The 22,234-nt window shown below is 51.6% G+C and overlaps 2 protein-coding genes across 4 annotated transcripts in view; one reads left to right on the top strand and one right to left on the bottom strand.

The window, feature by feature from the left end:
- Positions 1-22,234, bottom strand: part of DOCK1 (dedicator of cytokinesis 1) — a 494,355-nt gene that overhangs the window by 230,502 nt on the left and 241,619 nt on the right. The window lies entirely within an intron of this gene.
- INSYN2A (inhibitory synaptic factor 2A) overlaps positions 1-22,234 on the top strand; it is a 58,206-nt gene that overhangs the window by 1,949 nt on the left and 34,023 nt on the right. Inside the window, exon 2 of one of the 2 annotated variants that reach the window (XM_051833509.2) lies at positions 17,676-18,792. In XM_051833509.2, coding sequence (XP_051689469.2) covers positions 17,681-18,792 — 1,112 coding nt within the window. In that variant the 5' untranslated portion in view covers positions 17,676-17,680. Of the gene's footprint in view, positions 1-17,567; positions 18,793-22,234 lie in introns of those variants that run through there. The other variant, XM_070057072.1, reaches the window with a different exon arrangement.

Consider the following 22,234-nt stretch of genomic DNA (forward strand, 5'->3'; position numbering starts at 1 on the left):
TACTTCCAAAGGATGCCCTTGAAGAGCAAAGTATGCCTTCAACTTATCCCAGTTGCCATGACTTTATATTTTATTATTGTGATTAAGACTTGGAGCTTTTACATAAATCAGGCCCTTTATTCCACTGGGAAACGTAACAAATGGTTAAGAAATAGGCTAACAAGGCAGACGCTGGAAGGCTCCATGGTTGCATAGAGAGCCTTCAGAAAGCTCCAAGGCAAGACGAATACTCTGGGACTGGGTTGACTCTGGGGGTTTCTCTGTGTTCCCACCATTGTTTTCCCCCATGGCACGGTGTGGGATTTTTGTCTTTTGTTCCCCCCTCTGAAGGGATACATTTAAAAATAAATAAATAAATGAAAGACTCATACATGAAAGGCAGCTGCCTACAAGGAGGACTCCTACACATTGAACTAAGCAGTCAGGAAATAGAAATGATTCTCAGAAAAAATAGTGCATCACAGCCGAGCGGCTGGACCGGCTCACTCACGGAGTAGACGTTTGTATTCTGTTTGCTCCAAACCATGGCTGTCTCATTTAGAGAAACAACTACAAAACTCTCTCGTATGAGCAGATCACTAGGTTAGGGCCAGGCGCCCTCACGGAGAACAATGATTGGGAAATGAGTACATCTGTATCCCAAAGCAGCGGTTCTGCTGACAGGCATTCATATAGGAGTAGAGTGAGGACAGTGACAGGTTCACCAGCATTCATATAGGAGTAGAGTGAGGACAGTGACAGGTTCACCAGAAACCATCATCATCATCATTATTATCAGGCCCTGAACCAACCTGCCAGACACCTGGGCAGGTGCACGCACTGATGCTGCCTGCAAAGCCTGGGTAACCATGCAACTCAGACATACTGGAGGCAAACCGCTGTCATTCTAGGCAGTGAGGTCATCAGGAGTCCCCAGTGTCACTGTTTTAAACAGGTCCTTCATCAACATGAAGAGCCATGTCCTTTAACCACCACAATTCCACGGAGACCTGCACCCTCCAACCTGAAATTAGCTGACATAATTTATGAAGCAGATCCTTCTCAGTTTCCTCACATATTTGATTTTAATATTTCATAGCATTATGGAGTGGCTTCAATATTTTAAAGCAAAATTGAATATGATTGATATTTCATAACAACACTTTTATTACCATGAAATTCCCATACAAACATTTGGAGACGTTGGTTCAACACTTGAGCTAACCTATGACGCACACAGAGTAAAACTTCATGACTTTTGATCCATTTATTTACAAACTATGTTTTGTTTACCTACTAAGGACAAAATATGCATTTGTTACCAAGTTCCAGGGACCCTGGAAAAATTCACACAAACGAGATGCGGGGACAATGTCTTATGTAAGGCAGTATGCAGGTGTGAACCTCTGCACCAGCTGTGATAAAGAACCTATTTTATCTCCAGAACCCTACCTCTCAGATTAAGAAAAATCAAGATGCCAGAGACAATTCCTGGCTCCAAATTCAAATCCTAATACACTCTTTCAGGGACCCTCTTCTACAAGTCAGCAGGATATTCCGCATGCAGCTGAGCCATACAAGGGTACTTCAGAAAGTTCGTGGAGAAATGGAATTGAAAGATCAGTTTATACCGGTGCAAAAATTTTTTGAAATCCACGTATAATTTTTTTAACATTCATTTTCAAGAACATTTTCGAGCCCCCTCATATGTACGTCAAACCAGAAGTGATAAATTGCTATCTTAAATAAGAACAATACATTCTAAGCTGATAGTTCTGAGGCTTTCTGCTCATACACGTCCACAGTTCTAATTGGGACTAAGAAAATTAATTTGAACATATGAGAAGCAGATATCAGAGAAGGGAAGGAATTCTATTTCAAAGTTACTCTTTAAACGTTTGACTAATGTTGCATTTCAAAGGGATTTGGAAAGAACTCTCTCCATAGTCATTATTTGTGAATCTTGCTTTTATAGAGCATTGAACTGATTGTTCAAAGTCTTGTACATCCACACACATGTTCTCTTTACCACATCTCCTTGCTATCAGGAAGGCTGAGCAGGAAGACGCCAGAGAGTCATCTTGGCACAACATACATTCGCACGACTTTCACTGTTGTAGCCAATACGGTGGCGTAGAATTTTTTTTTTGAAAGATCATAACAGCATGTCAAAATGCCGGCTGAAGTTTATATTGTGATTACTATGGAAAATTCCAATTGGATCCTTAATAACCGAGCCTTGGGCATAAAATGAAATGCAGTCAACCCCAGCATAGGAGAGACATGAGAGGGAAGCTGTAAGTAGTCCTGGCAGCCTTGCAGACGGAAGCTGCCCTCCTTCGGTGCTCCCACGAGGAGGGAACTGGCGACGGGCAGACTGGTGGCACAGGGGCCTCCTCATCTGTCCAGCTGAGGAACCAGCTTGGAGATACATCACATCCATTCTCAACCTTAATGACAATGAGCAGCCCTTGTGTTTCTAGAGCATTCCACTGATGACATAGGTCTTTCTACGCTCATTCTTCTGGGAAATAGCCCATATTTGTCAACTGCCCTTGGAAAATATGTTTTCCACATGGACTCAATGGTTAGGTTCCGGGTACCCCAGCTGTTCTGCATGTTGCTGCATGAAACCTGTTCATTTTTATAGTGAGTGAGTTCCACATCCTTGGAAATACAGTAGAATGAAGAGACCTGGTCTCTTAAAATGGGCAGGACACGGGAGGCGGATACGCAGTCCTTCTTCAGTAAGGACTCTGATATGTGGAAATGTGCTGGACAGGAACAGCAGTGGCCAAGGCCGTGGGCACGGTGTTGCAGGAATGCGGGAGCGGTCTTCAGGAGGACAGAGCCCCGGGGGTGTTAGGAGGTGGCAGGCGTCAGAAGAGTCATAGGTGGCAAGGAGAGCCTGATAGGTCCTGGCTGACTAAGGCGGAAGCTGAGTGGGACTCCGTGGCCCAGCACACGGAAGCTCCAGGGCTCAGGCCAGGTTGCTCAGGGCGAGAGGCTTTGGGAAGTGGGGGAAGAGACGGTTGAGAGATTCAGGTGGAAGGCACCAGCAGGGACGTTCCTGGGATGTTTTGAACGAGAACATCTATTTTCGGAAGATTAAGTCCTGATATCTAGAGGTAAACCAGAGAAAAGGAATTGGAGACCAGCTGAGAAGGTGTCACAGGTGAGAATTAACCAGTGCCAAAGGTGGCTGCTGGCATTCGGGATGAAAATAAGGGGGCAGCTTCGACAGAAACAGCAAGCTAGCAAATCCTTGTCCCAGGGCCACTGGAGAAGAAGGGATTACAGATGCTGCCCGAGGCCAGCAAAGCGGTGGTGATCGGAGTGGAAGCAGAATTCTGGGAGCAGCAGGAAGAAGTGATTACTACCTGGAAATTAGAGTGTGAGCTTTCAACTGGAAATGATACTGTAAAATGAGTTTTTTATAATCACTTCCTACAATTTTCATGAGAAATACCTTCAAACAGGAGAACGACGGACCAATACAATACAAAGACATCATAAAAGAACTACACGTGGTACTATCTAGTAACAAGTGCTTAATAAATACTTAACAAGGCTATTAACAGCAAACCTAGTCAGTGACTTTGCGAGAAGCTCAGGGAATTCCAACGAAGAAATAAGTGGTTTTGTTGTTTGTTTCAACTTGTGTTTTTTTGTAGTAAGAATCAAAAAGAAGTAGTATGAGAAGGTACTAAGACTGCCTCTGGGGACAGTCCTTACAGCTGGTCGGTGTTTAGAAAGGAAAATGAGATCCAGAGATTGGACTTTTCTGCCACCAGCTCAACCTCAGGAATTTCTTTGGTTAAAAATTCTTTAGGATAGATTTTCAGTTTTTAAAGAAAGGACACCTTCGCATTTGGTGACACAGTATTCAGGATGAAAGAAACAAGGAGAGTGAGAAAACTTATCTTGATGCAGTCAGATGCATTAATGAGATTAATGCTCTTAAACCACAAATGCTGATGTTTGGGGTTGAAAGGAATTTTCACTTGAGCTTTCCCAAAAAACCTAGAGATTTCACTGGACCGGGCGGAGACAACTCTCTCCCCTTGACTGCACATCTCAATTTGACACCCTGACACCACCTTGACTGATCTGTGTGCCAGACCCATCAATTTATCAATTTTTTTTTTTTAAATCAATACCAGAGTGGTAAATCAGATTTTTTTTTCTTTTTTCCTTGCTGAAATCACATGGCACAAATGACCAGTGTCCAGTTGATGCTGTACTCGGGTCTCCAATCACTGGAATAATGAAGCTGGGATTCAGTGCCAAAAAGGGTTTCTGATTTGCCCCAGGTATAAATGTAGAATTGAGGAGTAAATGTAAACAAATGAAGAGTCCTGAAGCTCAAGACCTGCTGAAAATGACGTTCCTCACGTCCAGACTCTATTTTTCATTTAACTTCTTGAGCCACTTAGGAGCCGATGATAACTGTGTTCTTCAATTATTTATTCCGTGTGTTTGGTTTAATGGTAGTTGTTAGTGCTAAGCCTTCATTGAAGTAGTACTTCACTGAAGTATTCTTGTTTGTTTTGTTTTCCTCTTTCTACTTATATTTGTCTCCATTTAAGAGGAGAATATTAACTCTCCTTCAAGTAGGTCTCCACTGTGCTTGTCAGTCAGTTTGCTAATGATACAGCAAAACGACTCTCAGGGCCAGGCTGAACCTGGGTGAGGCATGGGCACCATGAATACCTCGCAGAGTCTCCGTGGGCAGGGTTGACACCCGCACTCTAAGGGGCGGGACCAAGTGCAGAGGGTGAATGGTGAGGTCTCCATTCATTCTTAATAGTCATTTAAGGTTTTCACGGAGACACACTGACCAGTGGCATATCCTACTTTGGGCAATCAGTCATCTGAGAACAAAGCTTCCTGCTGGTTGGATCTCAAGGTGGCCTTGCCCACGTCCAGTGTCCTCCTCGGACAGAACATGGTCACGTGTGTGTTGTCCTTGTCAACCGCCACTTCATCACCAGGGCCACACACCAAGAGCTTCATGGGACCTGACCTCCAGTCTCCTCATCGCAGTGCAGAGAGCGGCATGGGACGCTCCTCCTCCACGGTGTGGAGGCCAGAGCGCAGGCTGTGGGCCAGCCTGTCCTCATTTGCACTCCTGGTGCTGCCAGGGAGTACCTGTGTGACTGTGGAGCCTCCATTTCTCCATCTGTATTGAAAACGGAAACCTCTCCTTCAGAAGGCATTTGGAGAATAAAATGTTGAAACCTCCACAAAGCGCCACACACTGCTGACCCACGATGAGCACTACAGGAGGTGCTGCACCTTCCTGCCGTCTGCTCTCCCAGACTGCACCACTTGCCCAGGATTCTGGGCTAATCAGTGCAAGGGACAGAACTCAAAACCAAGCAATGGGTCTCTACTCTGCAGTGCTTAATCACCCTGACCAAGACAGTCACAGCAACATCACAACACGGGAGAGTGATCAACCAACGACGTTGAGCATTCGGGCAAATACGCAAACCCCCCCAGCCGGTGGTTCACGGAAGACTGGACACGTACCAACTGCTGATCTCAACCCCCAAACCTTGGTGGGGAATACTGCCCCACCTATGGAATTCCTAGACTAGAATGCTGTGTTTTGCATTTTCACCCAGAAACATGCAAAAATAAATAATTAAAGGTGTACATATGTCTGGCTCTTTTAGTGGGTTTCCTTGTTCCTATCATAGTGGGCCTGACCAGTGAGAGTTGGCTTGGAATCTGCCCTTTCACATTGTGAAAGAACTGAATTCTAAAGCTTTTATTTTTCCCCACTTAAAACCTTGAGAGAATGACAGAGAGAGAGAGAGACAGAGAGAGAGAGACAGAGAGAAACACAGAATCATTTCCCGTTCACTGACTTCACTCCGGAAATGCCCAGAACAGCTGGGCTGGGCCAGGCTGAAGCCAGGCACCTGGAACTCAATCCAGGTCTCCCACGTGGGTCGAAGAGACCCAAGTGCTACAGCCGTGACTGCTGACGGCCAGGCGCCACAACCGCAGGAGCTGGGATCAGAGGCGGAGGTGGCACTCATGCCCAGGCACTCCGTTACAGGATGCAGGTGTCCCAAGCGGCATCTTAACCGCCGTGCCACACGCCCACGCCACGACCTGCAGTGAAGTCGTGACAACAGCTGGTTCCCAGTTCCTCCCTCTCCCAGCTGCGGCTCCACCTTGACTGCCGATGCACAGGCCATGCAGGGCCAACCACAGCATCCCAGGCTGCTGTCCTCAGCCAGGGCTCTGCTGGGGATGTCCCTACTCCTGGCTGGGTCCTGTGTCACTCTAGGAGACAGGAAGAGGCCAGCACTCCCTGCTCCCCTGGACAGGCTCGCAGGACCCCTCCATTCGGTAAATACCTCCAGACTCCCTGTGTGTGCCACATGCTGCTCTGTGTCCTGGGGATACAGCAGGACACAGACAAGATGGAGAGGTGGCAAAGACAAATAAATACAGCAGAGTATGCAGGCCAGTGGCTGCTTCTTACCAGGGCTCAATCCCGTCTCCATCCCCCAAAAACTCTTAGTCACCTACACTGGGGTGTGGACCAATCTTTTTCTCTTTGGTCCTTCCTCTCGTTTCTTCATGAGTCGCCTTTCTGGCCCACAAAGGTGGCATCTGGAGAGGAGCTGGCAGATGCAGCCCTTCGGGGAGGTGCCCAGGTCCTCCTCCACCACCCACTCTGAACTCTACGCTCCTTAATCTACAAAAACACCCAAGACAAAAACTCTGAAAGGGTCCACTTCTTCAGCACCCACGCATGCTCTCCTCCAAACCCACAGGACCACACGGTCATCTGAGGTTTCGGAGAGACTCACAGCTTCCTTTAGAAAGTCTCTCCAGGGTTCTAGGCCTGCAGAGAAGGAGTTTGTGGGTCATCTGCACGGCTTACGATGGCACTGACTGCGATCATGAACCCCTTCTTATCCAACGCTCTCTTTCCCCGTCCCACCTCACGGTGAAGTTAACAGGCAAGTGTTCTGGAGGAAGGAGGTGCCGGAGAGACTAAAAGATGGAGGCAAACACAAGAACGTAGACCTGAACCACGGCCCAGGCCTAGCCATGGCAGGTGGTGCAGAGAACCCGAGTTGGGGGACTCCTGCTGACGTGCCCACCCGGGCCTGGTCCATTCTGGGCAGGAGGAGAGGGGCTGCTGCACCTGACCCTCAGGAGCCCCTGAGAAACCACAAGCTGGGCTCAAGGCCGTCACAGCGGCCTCAACTGGGCAGCATAGCACCCAGCGCCCCCCAGTTCACCCTCCGAGCCTTACCCCTCCGTGCCCTCTGTGTGCCTGTCCGACATGCATCTGGGCTTCTCTATGTATGTGCATCAAAGTCTGCCCATGTGTGTGCATCTGTTTGCCTCTACATGAGTGCGTCCTGTTGACACAGGTTTCCACACCTGTGTGCGCATGTCCTCCTGTGACTATCCATCCGTGTCTGTTCATACGTGTATCCATCTGTCCACGTGTATTTCTCTTGATGTGTGGTCCTTCTCTCCATCCAGGTTCTCAGTGTATGTGTGTCCTGCCCACCTGGGTTTCCCTGGTGTGTTTGCACATTCACCTGCCCATTTGAGTATCTCTATGTTGTGTGCATGTCCGTCTGTCCGTCTGCGTGTTTCTTTAGACACGTCTCGCGTGTTTTTGTATTTCCCCAGTTCCCCCTCCTTCCTGTCTGTGCTCATCTTAATGCTCACTAGCGCTGTGGAATGATGTCTCTCGGTACTGGGTTTCCTTACTGAGTGTAGTTCTACTGTATTCCGCCCCAGCCTTTCTGTACCAGTTAATTAACCAGGCCCAGGGTACACTCTGTGTCCCCTCGCCTGTCCCCCTGACGGTCAGGGATCTGTCCTTGGTAGCAGATTTGAAGGCTGACATTAAGAAAAATGCCATTCTCTGAAATGTTTTTGTTATTTCAAAGCTATTGAGATTTCTGAATTAAATTCTTAGTTTGCCATTACCCCTCGCTACTCCCAAGAAGAAAGCTGGGTAATAAGAACAAACCCACTGGTAATTCTTAGCGAGACACATTTTCTGCAGGAAATACGTGGGGAGAGCCCTGCAGTACTTCAGGATTCAACACAAATCATGCACCGTTTCTCCTCCATCTTCTTGTTTCGGAGAACGTGTGTGCCATCTCCTCCTTTCTCTTCTGTAAGCACACCAAAAACCTGAGCAGCGAAAAGAACTCAAGATAGACATGCAAGGCTCAGAGGAAGTATCTGCGACCAATGAAACCATCCCTTCTAGAAACTCCCCACTCATGCAGTCCCCACCCAGGCTTCAGAAAACAGCCACAGCCTACCCAACCTGAGATGCAAACAGCAAACAGAGAATCCTAACATCCCTCATAGAAGCCACTCACGCTTGGCCTTCGGGGTCCTGTCGTGGGCAAGACCTCGCCTGCAAGGAACCCGAGTGGCCCCGCATCAGGCCCTTACCCTGGCAGCACGTACTGAGGATGAGTGGGTGCAGGAGAGGAGGGTGCCCGGGGACGGAGTCCACAGAACACTCATGTTTGTGGGACACCTGCATCCCACACTGGAGTGCCCGGGACGAGGCCCCGGCTCTGTCCTGATCCGGCTGCTGTACGTCCTGGGTGGCGGCAGGTGCAGCTGGCTCGCACAGTGGGGTCCCTGCCACCCACCTTGAAGGTGGGGACTGAGTTCCTGGCCAAGCCCTGGGTCTCACTCTGCCTTTCAAATAAATTAAAGCTGCTTTTTAAATTAAAAAACAACACTTGTATTTGTGTTAAAGAGGCAGCAAAAGCAAGTGTTGCGCCCTCTGGGTCGGCCCTCGTAAGTCTCCCAGGTGAAGGCCGCACGGTAGCCGTGGAGCACTCCCAGCCCTGTCTACGTCCACCTTCTCAGGGTCCCAAGCACAGCGGGCCAGTGTCATCCACCAGTGTGTGTCCTGCCTGCTGGTCAGCACATAGCCCAGGACTGTCCTTAGTGTCTTCTGTGTGCCCAGCAGCTGGGGGGAGCCTGGGGTGGCCTCCTGGGCCACCAGCTGGGGTGCAGGCGCTGTGGGGTGAGCCTGGGGTGGCCTCCTGGGCCACCAGCTGGGGTGCAGGCGCTGTGGGGTGAGCCTGGGGTGGCCTCCGGTGTGCAGGCGCTGAGCACTAAGCACACGAAGGTGACCCGCGAGACCTGGAGAAGCTAGAGAGGGCACGGCCAGATCTGGGCCATCGTCAACACCAGTGTGTGTGGGCAGAGGACAGACCTAGAGAGTGGGAACAGAGACGCGACATAGGGATCAACCGTGGAGCATTCTAGAAACAGTGCTGGCAATCACTCAAGTCCAGAAGACGGGGCAGGTTTCATAGCTATGAGAACTCAGGAGAGAGAATCACAGTGGGAAAATTATGAAGACCTTAAAAAAAAGGACACGTTTCATGCAGTGTCACTGAGCCTCGCTCGCAGAGATATCCAAAGAGAGGAGATGTGTGTCCTGAGCTGTACCTGCAGGATGGGGGCTGCGGGCTGAGGGCAGGTGAGGCAAGAAGGCCAAGATCAAGGGGGCAACCCTGCGAGTGGAAAGGAAGAGAAATCAATAGGAGAAGCAACAGGAAAGAAAAACGGAAATCGATGGGGCGTGATGAGGAGTGGACGTGGGGGATTACAGTAGGGATGAAGCAGGCTAAGCACCAGCGTCACCCACAAAACCCAATCACGGAAGGACTACAGTCCAAGGCGGATGGCTCTCGCGACCCCCTGCAGACCGATTCAGCGCTGCCTTTACCACGGGCTGCCTCCTGCCCCGGGCTCAGCCTTGGCGAACACAGGAGCCGAGCTCCAGGGTTGAGCACAGCCTACCCCTGGCTCCCAGGCCAGCACCTGTGTCCAGCGGCCTTCTGCAGGCTTGCGGGGATCATGCGCGAGGAGACAGACCTTTGAAGACATCAGGAGGAGACTCAGTGAGGGAGGATGCGGCTTCATGTCTCCTGCGCTGTACAGAGGAGACAGAAGCTCACGGTGGGTGCAGGTCAAGGACAGAATGAACGAACTGACCCGAAGAACAGGAACTCACACCCCGACTGCTGAGGGGTGGACTCTATTTGGGGAATGACATGTGACAGCTAAGCGGAGTCACCCTTTAAAGTCCACGACAACATACGGACAGCTGTGACGTCTCTGTTCTGAGGGCTGAGACTTCACCCTCCCACATCTGCAGTGCAGGACCGACAGCCAGCTCACAGCATCCCTGGGTTTCTGGATGCCGAGGGATTCGCTCTGAGTTCTGTCTGAACTGTCCACATCTTCCTGTAGGTGATGGCCCAGCAGCCTCCCTGGAAGGACAGGCCTCCTCCAGGTCATGCACGAGACCCTTGCAGTCACTCAGGCTACACAGGCTCTGCAGCACTTCCACCCCCACAGTCAGGACACAGAAGCGAGAATTCAAGCCGAGGCAGCCTCTCCACACTAGACAAGGCCAACAAAATGCACACGAGGGCCAGGAAGGTCACGAACATGATCTCTCGCCAGCCTTTGTTAGGACTGTGGACGCCGGCTCCAAGCACAGTATACTTTCTTTCTCCGTCTCTTGTTGTCAGCTCATAGACACACGCGAGAGTTGATTCCAGGGAGGGCTCACTACTCCCTTTCTTCTGGGCTTCACTGCGTCTGCTGTAACCCAGGACCATGTGAAGTCTAGGTAGGGTCTGGTCGAACCAGCGTTGCGCTATGTGAAAAATGCACAGGGAATGCACTCCCATGGCCTAGCCAAAAAGACACATTGCGTCTTCAACTCTAAATGACTCAACTCTATTGAATGGTTACCTGTGATCAGAGATTCTGCCCTGGGTGTTGCGATATCGTATCCTCAGATAACAGTGGGAAGCAGCAGGGGAAACATAATCTTCGACATAAGTCATTTCGGGAGTGTGGGGGTGAATCAATGTCCTAATTTTATTTTCAGATATATCATGACTCAAAACATGCCATTTAGTAAAAAGAAAATATGGATTCGGCACAGTGAAGCACTGAGGCACAGTGTTGCCCAAGTCCACTCCAGTTTTGTATCCATGGGTTTGCATGGGCTTATCCCCCTGAAGTCCCAGAGAGGCCACCTCGGCTATGTCCCTCCAACTCCTACCAACTCCAGTCTCTGGGGACCCCAAACGACAGCATTAGCCGTCCAAGAACAGACAAAGCAGGACACTTGCTATGACCACCTTATAGCACTCGGGAGCTCAGAACCGTTTCTCTCCTTAACTGCTGCTTGCGGACAATGTGGGTGAGTTGTTGGAACCAGAGTCCCTGACTCTCTGTGGCTCCTACGGTTAGCAGAGCTCGCCGCAGCACAGTTTAGCGTTCACGTTGTCGTGGACGATTGGAGGAGACGTTTTTTCCCCTTGATTTTCACCAACATCATAAAATTTTGCTAATTCATTTCTACTAATTTAGATTCTGTTTGGACAGAGACTGCGCAAAGGTTAACATCAGTACAAGCTCAGAATCAAAGAATGAACCAGATGGTGAGCTAGGAAGGACAGGGAGTGGACAGTGGCTTTAGCACTGTTTTCTGGTTCTTCAGAAACCCCAGCCTCAAACCCACAGCATCCACCCCCGTGGTAAATGCCCTTTCACCCGCTCTGTCCCCACTCTTTAGCTCAGGCCAGCAGGAGCCTGCATGCCCGCAGTGTTCACGTGATGTGGCTGAAGGAACTGACCATAGATCAGGTTTTCGGTGGGTAAATGCATTCTCTGAAATCATAGGAGGAGCTGGGGCAGCACCCAAGATGGTTTTGCTTCTGCTTCCAAACCCGCACCTCCGCTCGCTGAGTGCGCCTATTCCAGATTTGAGGCTGGCCGGGCATCGGCTGGCAATGACCAGGGTCTGGCTGCCACGGTCCCCCAGACCGTGGGACAGGCAGGACTCCCGAGTTTCCTCTGTAGCAGCTCCCTCTCCATCACAGAAGCGACCCTGACTTCATTTAGGTACCCCTTTCAGTCCAGTTAATGAATGACCTCTGAAGAGGAGAACAAATGTCTGGGAAAATATCATTTTGGTATATTATAGGGAATTAAACTGGATAATGGATCTAAGGCATAGCCCAGAGTCTACAGCAGTTAGCTTTGCCCCAAGGAGAGAAGGACTTGCATTTCTGAAGAATCAGTTGGTGCCTATAAAACCGGCCTCTAAGTTAACTGTTTCAGGACAGGAGTGAACTCCCTTAGGGCGATCCTGCGCCGCTGCCCTTTCTGACGGGGGCTGGGCGTTTGCCGCAAGGGCTGCCAGTGGCCGCGGCTCCCCTACTCCACTAGGCTGATGCTCAGGCACTCCCGGGCACAGGGAATAAAATGCTGACCCAATTAATCTTGAATGCCAGCCAGCATCTCTGCCTCCAAGGTGTCCCAACAGTGGGAAAGCCACACCAGAAAAGCCAGTAATTCTTTTTCGACACTCATCAGATTGCTTGCTTGGCTTTTTTGGCTCTACCCAGTGATGGGTGCACACTGGGGGTGTGGGACTTGGCCAGCCCCGCCTGGCAGTCGACTGCCTGATGGCACATGGCACAGCCGACCAGGGACCCTCTCAGTCAGCGCTGACACTTTGGCAATGGGCAAAGCCTCACATGTCAGCTCATGAACCCCATCAAGTGTTGTGCAGACTCCGAGGTCACCCAGAAAAGCTGGTGGAAAATGGAATTTAAGGGCCCGGCGCCGTGGCTCATTTGGTTAATACTCCGCCTGCGGCGCTGGGCATCCCATATGGGCACCGGGTTCTAGTCCCTTGCTCTTCTTCCAGTCCAGCTCTCTGCTGTGGCCTGGGAGGGCAGTGGTGGATGGCCCAGGTCCTTGGGCCCCTGCACCTGCATGGGAGACCAGGAGGAAGCACCTGGCTCCTGACTTCGGATCAGCGCAACACCGGCCGTAGCAGCCATTAGGGGAGTGAACCAACGCAAGGAAGACCTTTCTCTCTCTCACTCTCTGTAACTACCTGTCAAATAAATAAATAAATAATCTTAAAAAAAAAAAAAAAGAAAATGGAATTTAAAAGTATGTTTATTTTGGTGCAAATTTTTTTTTAAATCCTCACACAGGTTTTCATAACATGCATTTTTCATGAAACTTTAAACACTCCCTATATACACGTATTTCATTTTTTTGCACCAAAATAAATTTGTCTTTTAATCCATTTCCCATGAACTTTTTGAAGTAGACTTGTAAATGTACATAACAGGTCAAGTCCAACTTATTTGTAATTAAAATGGATGCCAGCACCCTTCCTACCAGTGACTTATCAGCTACTAACCACTCTCTGTCTTCCCATCTATATGCATCTATGCGCGACGTCCACATGCAGCAGCCTATACCTAGCCATGCCTCTACACACACATACAGACCGTCATTATTTTGAAACTCATTTCGCTCCTTATTCATGGCGTCCTCAAAACAGTAAGAGATGACCTTTGGGAGTCTATCTGTAGCAGAGCTAATCATTCCTGAGGTTCTCTTGCCCTGATACAAGGGTTTATACTTTCCAGAAACCTGCTCACAGCAGGGGCTGCTCCTGCTCCAGGATTTTTTTAATTGGCAAAACAATGTAGCAACATTTCCTGTCCCTCTCCACCCCTCAGGCCCCCAAATTGGAAAACACAGGACAAAGAATCTCCCCCAATGCCCTATCTTAGGGCGGCAGCGACGGCCTCCTATGCAGTTGGGTGGACGGCTGTCTTTCACCGGACGTTTCTTCCCAAGTGCTTCCCTGTGACACTGGAAGTCCTCCCCAGCTCCGTGTGCACGGCCACAGTGAGTGAGTGCACACTGTGAACTACCAAGCCATTCCACTATCATCAGGCATTTAATCGCTTCAGTGTTCGGCTCCTTTGCATTGGAATGAACATTTTATATAAGCTGTTCATGTAAAGTTACATAGAGAAAGGATGAAACTCACTCCTCTAAGCATACGAGGTTTATACATTTGCACCTTGCCTTTGATTATGGAGTTTGATTTGTGGGTAATTAAGACATTTATATTCCAAACAGCTCCTGGACCCGCAGCTCCCCCTCTGCCAGACAGGCACAACCATGACTAGCCATTTTTATCCCAACAGAGCACCGTCCAGTGAATTCCAAAAACACAGTTTTCATAGAAAAAATAAACAAGTCCTGCTTTAGAGATGGGGAGCTCCAGGCCAGAGTGCATGGGTCTTGGGGGACACAGCAAAGCACAAACCACTGCTGCCGATGCCGCGTGTGCAGTGCAACCTGAGGCAGCCCCCACTCCTGTCTGCACTCCAGGGCCAGGCCTGTTCCTAGACTCACCTGGAGGTCCCCACTGACCTGCACCCAGGTACTGGGTGGGAACAGGCTCACGAGATGGCTCAGTTGGGTTTCCGTTTTTTGCTGCTTTCTGAAGCCCATCAGGGTCCCTTCCAGCTGCAGGTCTGCCAGAGCAGGGTAGTGGTTTAGGATAACAATAGCGCCTCCTCTGGAAGGCTCTCGGGAGGGAGAGCTGACGTCCGGGAGGACACGGGAGCACACAGCCCAGGAGCTGAATGGTAAGAGACCATGGGACCTCTGTATGTACCTCGGCTGAAGGAAGGAGCCATGGGCTGTGCCTGAGAAGGCTCCCGTCCCCTCGTGGGCAGTGTTCTGCAGAATGCCTGCTTACTGTCATGACAAAGTCAGCTTCTTAACTATGAGCCTGATCAATCCATTGCAGATGAACACCCTGGAAAGATAGGACCACCTTGGTGATGCTTAATGTCCAGGAAAATTCCATTTCAGAGCTTCAGACCATATTATCTAGCTATCAAAAAGAACTCCCAACCTCACTGGAAGCCAAAGTAAATCAACCGCAAACATCCGTTGGTGTCTTCCCCTTCGGTGGAATCAAGACAACTCCATTGCCACTACTTAAACAAATAAAAAGCTGAACCGATTAAAAGTCTTCAGTTCTACCATCGTTTTCACTAAGAAGGAAATGATCTTTATATACTTAGCAGCTCTGTAAGACACAGAGGAGCTCAGAATTTTTTAGTATGATGATTTTGCCATCAGCAATTAATTCTTGTGATTTGTTTTATTAGTTGGATGGCTGGGACCAAGACTCCAAATATCTTTCCAAGCCAGCAGACTGATGTAAGAAAATTATTTCAGTTCTTGGCCAATCGTGATGATGAATAGCATTGGAGGACAAACTTATTCAGACACACATTTTTCAGTAGTGGCAGGGAAAAGACTGAAAAATTACTAGTAAATTGCTTTTTGTAAAAATGCTCTCTCTTTCAAATTTTCCCTAGTATGAAGGTCTTCTACAGAGTGCTGGCACAATACATCCTGACATACCTGGACAACAAAGGCAGCTAAAGAAATGAGTGCGAGATAAGAATGAGGGTTAAGATTTAATTTTCTTACTATGCCCCCATCGCTGCCCCCCTGCCCCCACCCCCCACCAGGCCTTTTTAACCTGTTCAGAGAGCTTCTCTAAGAGAAACCTATTCTGTCCTAAGCAAGCCCCGCCCACCACAGGAATCCCCTCCTCCCCCAATCAGAGCAGGCCTCTTCCTGCCCAGCTGGGTGAGTTTCAAGTTAGGGAGGTCTCCTAATACCCCCAGCAAAGGACCCCTCCCCTTGGCCTTGTCAGCAAGCCATGCTCTTCAGGACACCCTGGGAGAAGGGAACAGGGCTTCAGGGACCCGGGGATGAAAGAACTAACGCAGAGGGGGTCAAGCGGCCGAGTCTGGAGACATCGGTGTGGGTGGGCAGTCTCCACGCCGGAAGGGGAGTGCCACCTCTCGCTGGTGGGTAGCAGCCATAGCTACAGCTGCTCAACATTCCACAGTGCACACCAGTGCGCCTCCGACAAGGAATTATCCGGCCTAAAATTACCAGTGGAGCCGCGGTTGAGAAACCCTGGTCTCATCTAAATCAAATGCTGCGTGGGATTATTTTTCTGTCGTCCTCAAACATGATTAGCAGTTAGTTGTTCACGGCATAACGTATGAAGAACTTGACTTTCCTCAAAGCTTGTCATCCAGCAAATACTGCAGCAAATACCGTGCTGGCCTGAGAGGAACAGACAACTAAGCAGAGGTCCCAGGCTGCAGAGGGTGAGTCCCAGGGAGCGGCACTGAGGTCTTCTCTCTCCCGCCCCTCCTAGACCCAGCGTGGGCGCGGCCTGCCATGCTGACTCAGTCAGGGCTAAGGACAGAGGGGGGCTCATGCCTCTGATGCTGGGCACCCCGATCTTTCAGAAACAGCAATGCATGCTGGAAACTAGTGGGTCAGGACTTTGCTCCAGCACACGCTTCTCACTTGCTGTGTGATGTGGAACAAGTGATGTGACCTGTGACCTCTCTGAATCCCACTGTCCTCCTTGAAATGGGAAACGCGGCCCTGACCTTTGGTGTTTTTTTTAAGAGGAGGTTATTCTATACACAGACTAGAGAGCCACTGGCTCGTGGACCCCTGACCCCCTAAACAGCCACCGCACCACCAGTGTCACGGTTCCTGTGGCATTTCCCAAGTGCTGCTGCGGGTGCTGGCTGGCTTCTCAGGGTCCTTCAGGACAGAGCACACAGTCTCTCCACAGCTGGGCTGGACAGGAAGGCGGGGCCTGTCCTGGTGCCACGCTGGCCACTCGTGTCTGTGACCCGCCTCTCTGGACTCTTGGCTGCGGCTGCCAGCGCCCTGCACATGCCTGCTTCCTCCCATCTCACTGTTCTCAGACACAGGGGCAGGAAACTGGATTCCGATTCATAAACACTAAACTGAATTTTCCCACTTTAAGTAAGTTCAACCCTGAAGAAAGTTCTTCCGTGTGAAATAAACAGCTGTGAATCTGCCTAATAATGTGAAGGCATTTTACCCTGGTACTCCCCGAGAGGAGTCGCTGGCCACCTGCATCTTTTTAGCTGCATTTAATAATTCAGCCCAGGATGCATCTGCATGATTAACATAAAGCCTCCTGATTGTATTTCCTTTCAGCATGTGAGTACTGGAACAACCGCCATTGTTTCCATTTTCAGAGGTTGTGATCAAAACACAAAACTTGATTCTAGAATATTTTCTTTTTTTTTTCTCTCCGTGGAATCAGAAAAGGGTTCTGCTCTGTAGATGCAGGGAAACCCAAGTTCCATCTGTGGCTGGAGTTACTCATGAGAAGCAAACTGACTTTTCCTTTCGCGTTTCCGTAAGGGGGTTCTCCCTGGGAGCCAGGATGGCTAAGGCATCCATACTGCTGTCAGCCGCCCACGTGGGCGCTCCACAGTGACCTGCGAGGGACCTGAACCTTCAGGGATTCTAAAAACAGCATCTCGCCTAGACCTCAGTAGTAGACTAACCGCGTCAGCCCCCCAAAATAGTCCAACCCAAACGGAAGAAGCTGCATGTGGGAAGCCAGCTGCCTGTGAGCTGTGCAAGGGAGTGCCTCCAGGGCGCGCGTGGCGGGTGGAAATGCGATATGCAGGCGGAGGCAGCAGCTTCTCGCGGGTGTAGGTCGGAGGGCGAGCGCGTGGAAATGAAACACACCTGGTGCTGGTGGAGGCGGAGGCTTCTCCAGGGGCGCAGCCAGGGCGATGCACCTTACTATGCGGGTGCAGCCGCAGGCCTTCGCGCCAGGGAGGCCCCGCCCGCTTCTCCTGCCCAGGGCCGCCCTCACCTGTCCACAACCCTTCCGGGAGGCGGGGTCCCGATCCCGCTAACCGCTCTGTGGCTCTTTCCGCCTGCAGGCACCATGGTCAGCAAGGACAGCGGCAGATGCACACTCACGCCGCCGCCCGAGAGCGAAGTGGAGCCGGCCGCCTGCCTGGCCCTGGAGATGAAGTACGCGCTGGACCCCAACCGCCAGGTCAAGAAACGGAACAAGGCCTTGCAGGTGCGCTTCAAGGACATCTGCGAGGCACAGAACGAGCAACGTGATGCGCAGCCGCCGCCCTCGGGCCTGCCTGTGGAAAGGCGCGAGGCCAGGCCCGCGTCCTGCAGGGCTGCCTACCGCAAGTACCTGACGGTGCCCGCGCGTCGCTCCATCCCCAACGTCACCAGGAGCACTGGCGTGCAGACCTCGCCTGACCTCCGCAAGTGCTACCAGACCTTCCCCCTGGACCGCAAGCGCGGGGCCCCCCGTGGCATCCCGGCCACAGAGCCCTTGCCAGGCCAGAATGATGGGCTGCTCCCCTCGGAGGCCCTTGGCAAGGGCGAGGCAGAGGTGGCCCGGCCGTGCGGCGCGGGGCGCATTCACAAGACCACAGCCCTGGTCTTCCGCTCTAGCGAGCACATGAACGAGCTGGACCGGCCTCCCGCGGTCAACTGCGCGGAGCCCTGCACCAGCCCCGACCCGCTCAGCTCTCCCGAAACTCCACTCCAGAACTCCCCGGGGCCTCTGGCTGCAGCGGAGCCTGTGCCGCCCGCCCCCAGCGCGGAGCTTAAAACGGAGGTCACCACCACGTATGCGCCGGTCCCGGGCGCCAGTGCGGCCGAGCCAGGCTTGTGGGACTCTGCCGCCGCCAGCCAGTGGTCCCTGTGCCCAGCTGAGGAGGAGCGGGGGAGAGCCACGCAGCTCAACGGGCTCCAGGCGCCTGCGGACTCTGCGGCGGCCTGCTCACCCCCAGCGCAGTGCCTGTCCCCCAGGTGCCGCGAGCGGCACCTCCCGGGGCCGGACAGCCCTCCCAGTCCGACCGCAGCGGCTGCAGGGCAGGAATGCCAACAAATCGTGCCTCACACGGAAGTGGTGGACCTCAAAGCACAGCTTCACGTGATGGAGAACTTGATCAGTTCCAGCCAGGAAACCATCAAAGTGCTCTTGGGGGTCATTCAGGAGCTGGAAAAAGGAGAGGCCCACCGGGAAGGGTATGTATGCTCCTCTGTCTCTCAACGCGGCTCTGCATGCGCACCCTGGGGGCGCGTGCACCCCTAAGCCCCAGCCGGCGCTGAGCCTGAAGCCAGTGCTGCAGTGGCCAGGCCATAGCTCAAGGCCTGGCAAGTCCACCTGTGGGATGCACCTGCTGGTTAGCATCTGTCTGTCTTGAGTTCAAACCAGACCCATATTTTGAATGAATGCATGGCCCTTTCCTTTTAATCTACTAGGACGAAAGGTTTTTATTGTGATCATGTATGATGCACACACCCGTACAAAACAGCTCATCTAAACTGGAAGCTATTTGCCTCTTAGAGAAGTCACATCAGGGAGGAAGACACATATTTCTGATGGCACTGGGAAGAGCCAGTGCTGACTGGACACAGTAATACACATGGACAGTGCAAGCATTGGCACGCACATTCAGACTGCACACGATTTTATCTACTAGATAGTATGTCTCTCATTGCTTACCTGGAACTCCAAGAAGGCTTGTCTATGTACAACTGAGAGATAGATGCCTTTCCTTATGGCTACCCTACATGCCCTGTTGGACTAAAGACAGAAAGACGCCAAGATCTTAGTCAATACTGTGTAGTGGTGATAAGAGCTTAATGGACGTTACCATGTTTTGAAGTTGAAAGCCTGTGGCAGCAACTTTAAAAACAAATGACCTAAAGCTAGACCCTTAGTGCTTCCCCTGGCTGGGTTGTTGGAAATAACCAGTGCTACTCTGTGTGCCCATGGTTGTCCCAGCAGTGCTCGGGGCTCACTGGGACTGCTAAGGCTTCCCCCTCCCCCATCCCCTGGGAAGTATCTGCCGTCCCATCTGCCTGTGTTCTGGAGGTTAGATCCGTGCCCCGTGTGATCCGCTCCCTGCTCTCTGTGCACCAGGGGCCCCAGGTTAAGGGAGCTGGCAGCCAGATGAAACAAGGCAGGAACCCACAGCAGTGTCTCCCAGGAGGACTGCTGTGGGGAGTTAGACAGTGTCTGCTTACTGCAAGCAAGGACCTCTCCGTTCCAGTCCAGGAGGGCAGGCGAGCAGCCTGGTGCAGGCCCTGCCCATGGTGTCAGACTGCAATTGAGTGAATCCTTGCACCACCCCACCTGCGATGCACCCAGCAGTGTTCGACGTTCATGCCGTTACCGTGAGGACATCGGCATGGCCGGGCAAAGGCAAACTCATCTAACAGAGCAGCAGATGACCTGACACCACGATGTCATCAGAACGCCTTGTTCAGTCTTGATTTACAGCCTCATTTGCATCCCATTTCAGCCACTCATACTGAGTCTGTACATCTCCAAAAGCTAAACACGGGGGTGAGGAGGGAGGCAAGGTTCTGTTGGTCCATAGACCACATTCCCACAGAAAACATAAAAGCTCAAACGGCCCCAATCACTGACTTTGATGTAGCTGTAGCGACTTAGACCAGACAGCAAAGGAGCAGGACACCAGCATCATGGCTTGGGACGTGATCTCCACACAGGATAAATCAAATGTGCATGCAAAGCCCCACCTGCCAAAAACCTGAGCCCCCGCCCCCCCCCCCCCACACTCCGGGAAAGGAAAACCCCGGGAGATGCACAGGCTCCTTGGAAACTGTTAGACATGAGGTCCTCTCGGTTCCTGGAGGCTCTGTCCAGCAAGGTGTCTGGGGTCTAGGAGATAGGACTGGGTGGACATTCTGGCTCTGATGATTCTGGCGAGGGCTGTTAGTCGCTGTGCCTGGTTTCTTCCCCTGTAAGTTGGAGATCGTGGCCCCTCCTGCAGAGGGGCCTGAGGAGGACACGTGGGGCTGGGTGCATCTGCCGATGTGGCAGGCGTGTCTTTGGGCAGTGTTCGGGGGGCAGTGATGTTGGGGGAGAGGGCTTGGGGCACTCTTACTGGCCCACGTGTGAGCCCAGCATGAGGAAAGGAGCCCCCACATTCATAGCACACAGGCTTCCTCTGGCCCTGTTCCTGGAAGCCGTGGACTCTCTGTCCAGTGCAGTGGCTGCAAGCCATTGTGTGGCCATGGAAGTCAAACTCCACCTAACCAGTGGTGTATCATTGGAAATCAGTTCCTCAGTCCCATCGACCACACAGAAAGGACAGCAAAGACACAGAAAATTTGTACCATCACGAAAAGTCCATCACTCCAGGATCCTTGACACGTGCACCAATGCCTGCCTCCTCCCCACATGAGGATGTGGGCACCTTCAATGCGAACGGCTGCATTAATTTAAAATCAATCCCTAGCTCAGCTGCTGCCCACACAGGCCAAACTCCTGGTAGGAGAGGTCAGTACTGGGGTGAACTCCCACCTCTGCTCCCATAGCTGTCTTCCACCTCCTTTCTGAGCCTCCGGACTCAGATGACCATCAGCTGGTTTCACACTCCAAGGCCACCTCGATGGCACCCCCTCTGGCTCAATGCCAAGGTCACTCATTTGGCTGAGCCTTGAATTCCCCCACCTCTCATTTCCATATAGGAGAGGGCACAGCCTCTGAGACAGGCAGAGAAGCAGTGGCGCAAGCTTCACTTTTGTGCCCAGGCTCTGGGTGCAACGCCGAGTCCCAGGGAGAGGGACACAGCCAGCGCTGACCTCAACTACGGACTCAGCACGGTGCTAGGTCACCTCTGCTGATTTCCATAATGTGGCCAATTTCACTGAACTCACAAAGCCTGGAAATGCTAACTCCTCAGAGCGCCAGGCAGGCCCCTGAGACAGGCTGCAGGGGGAAGGCGCCAGGCTTTGCTTCGTGTCCTCGATCGAGGTGGGAGCTGTTATTTCAGTTGCATGTCAGCGTACGGCCTAGGAAAATGCACTCTGTGCAGACTACTGCATAGTCATGATCTGGCAGGACAAAGAATTGTGACCAAAATATCCAGGGGGTTCTCCCTAGAAAATGCCCTGGAGCCCACAAGTCACGGACTGTGGGGACCACTCAGGAGCTGAGGACAGTCCATTCCCTCCCACCTGTCACCCCCAGTAAAGCGGAGAGGGGCCCTGTAGAATCTCTTCCTGCATTAGTATTTCGTCCGGGTGAGGAAATACTGCTCAGTCACACAGGAGACTGGCGTCCTATCAAATGCAGTGGGAGGCATGGGGGGCGTTCTGTTAAGCAAGCAGGTCAGGTGCAGAAGACAAACGCCACATGTTCTCACTCATACATGGACGCCAGGAAACATGCTGAGTCCATGCATGCAGAGTGAGTGGAACAGTGGTCGCCAGGAGAGCAGGTTCTAGAGCGAGGCCAGGTGACAGACACAGAAAGTTACACGGAAAAGTCCTAGTGACCCCCAGCACAGCAGAGCAACAGAGCTTCCAACAACAGCGATTTATTACGGGTTCTACAGAGAAAGTTCCCAACACAAAGAAAGGACAGATGATTAAGGGGGTGGAAATGCTGGTTATCCTGACTTGTTACATGTGTACACATGCACTGAATTAT

This window comes from Oryctolagus cuniculus, chromosome 15, assembly GCF_964237555.1.
Source record: "Oryctolagus cuniculus chromosome 15, mOryCun1.1, whole genome shotgun sequence".
In the NCBI taxonomy this organism is placed as follows: Eukaryota; Metazoa; Chordata; class Mammalia; order Lagomorpha; family Leporidae; genus Oryctolagus; species Oryctolagus cuniculus.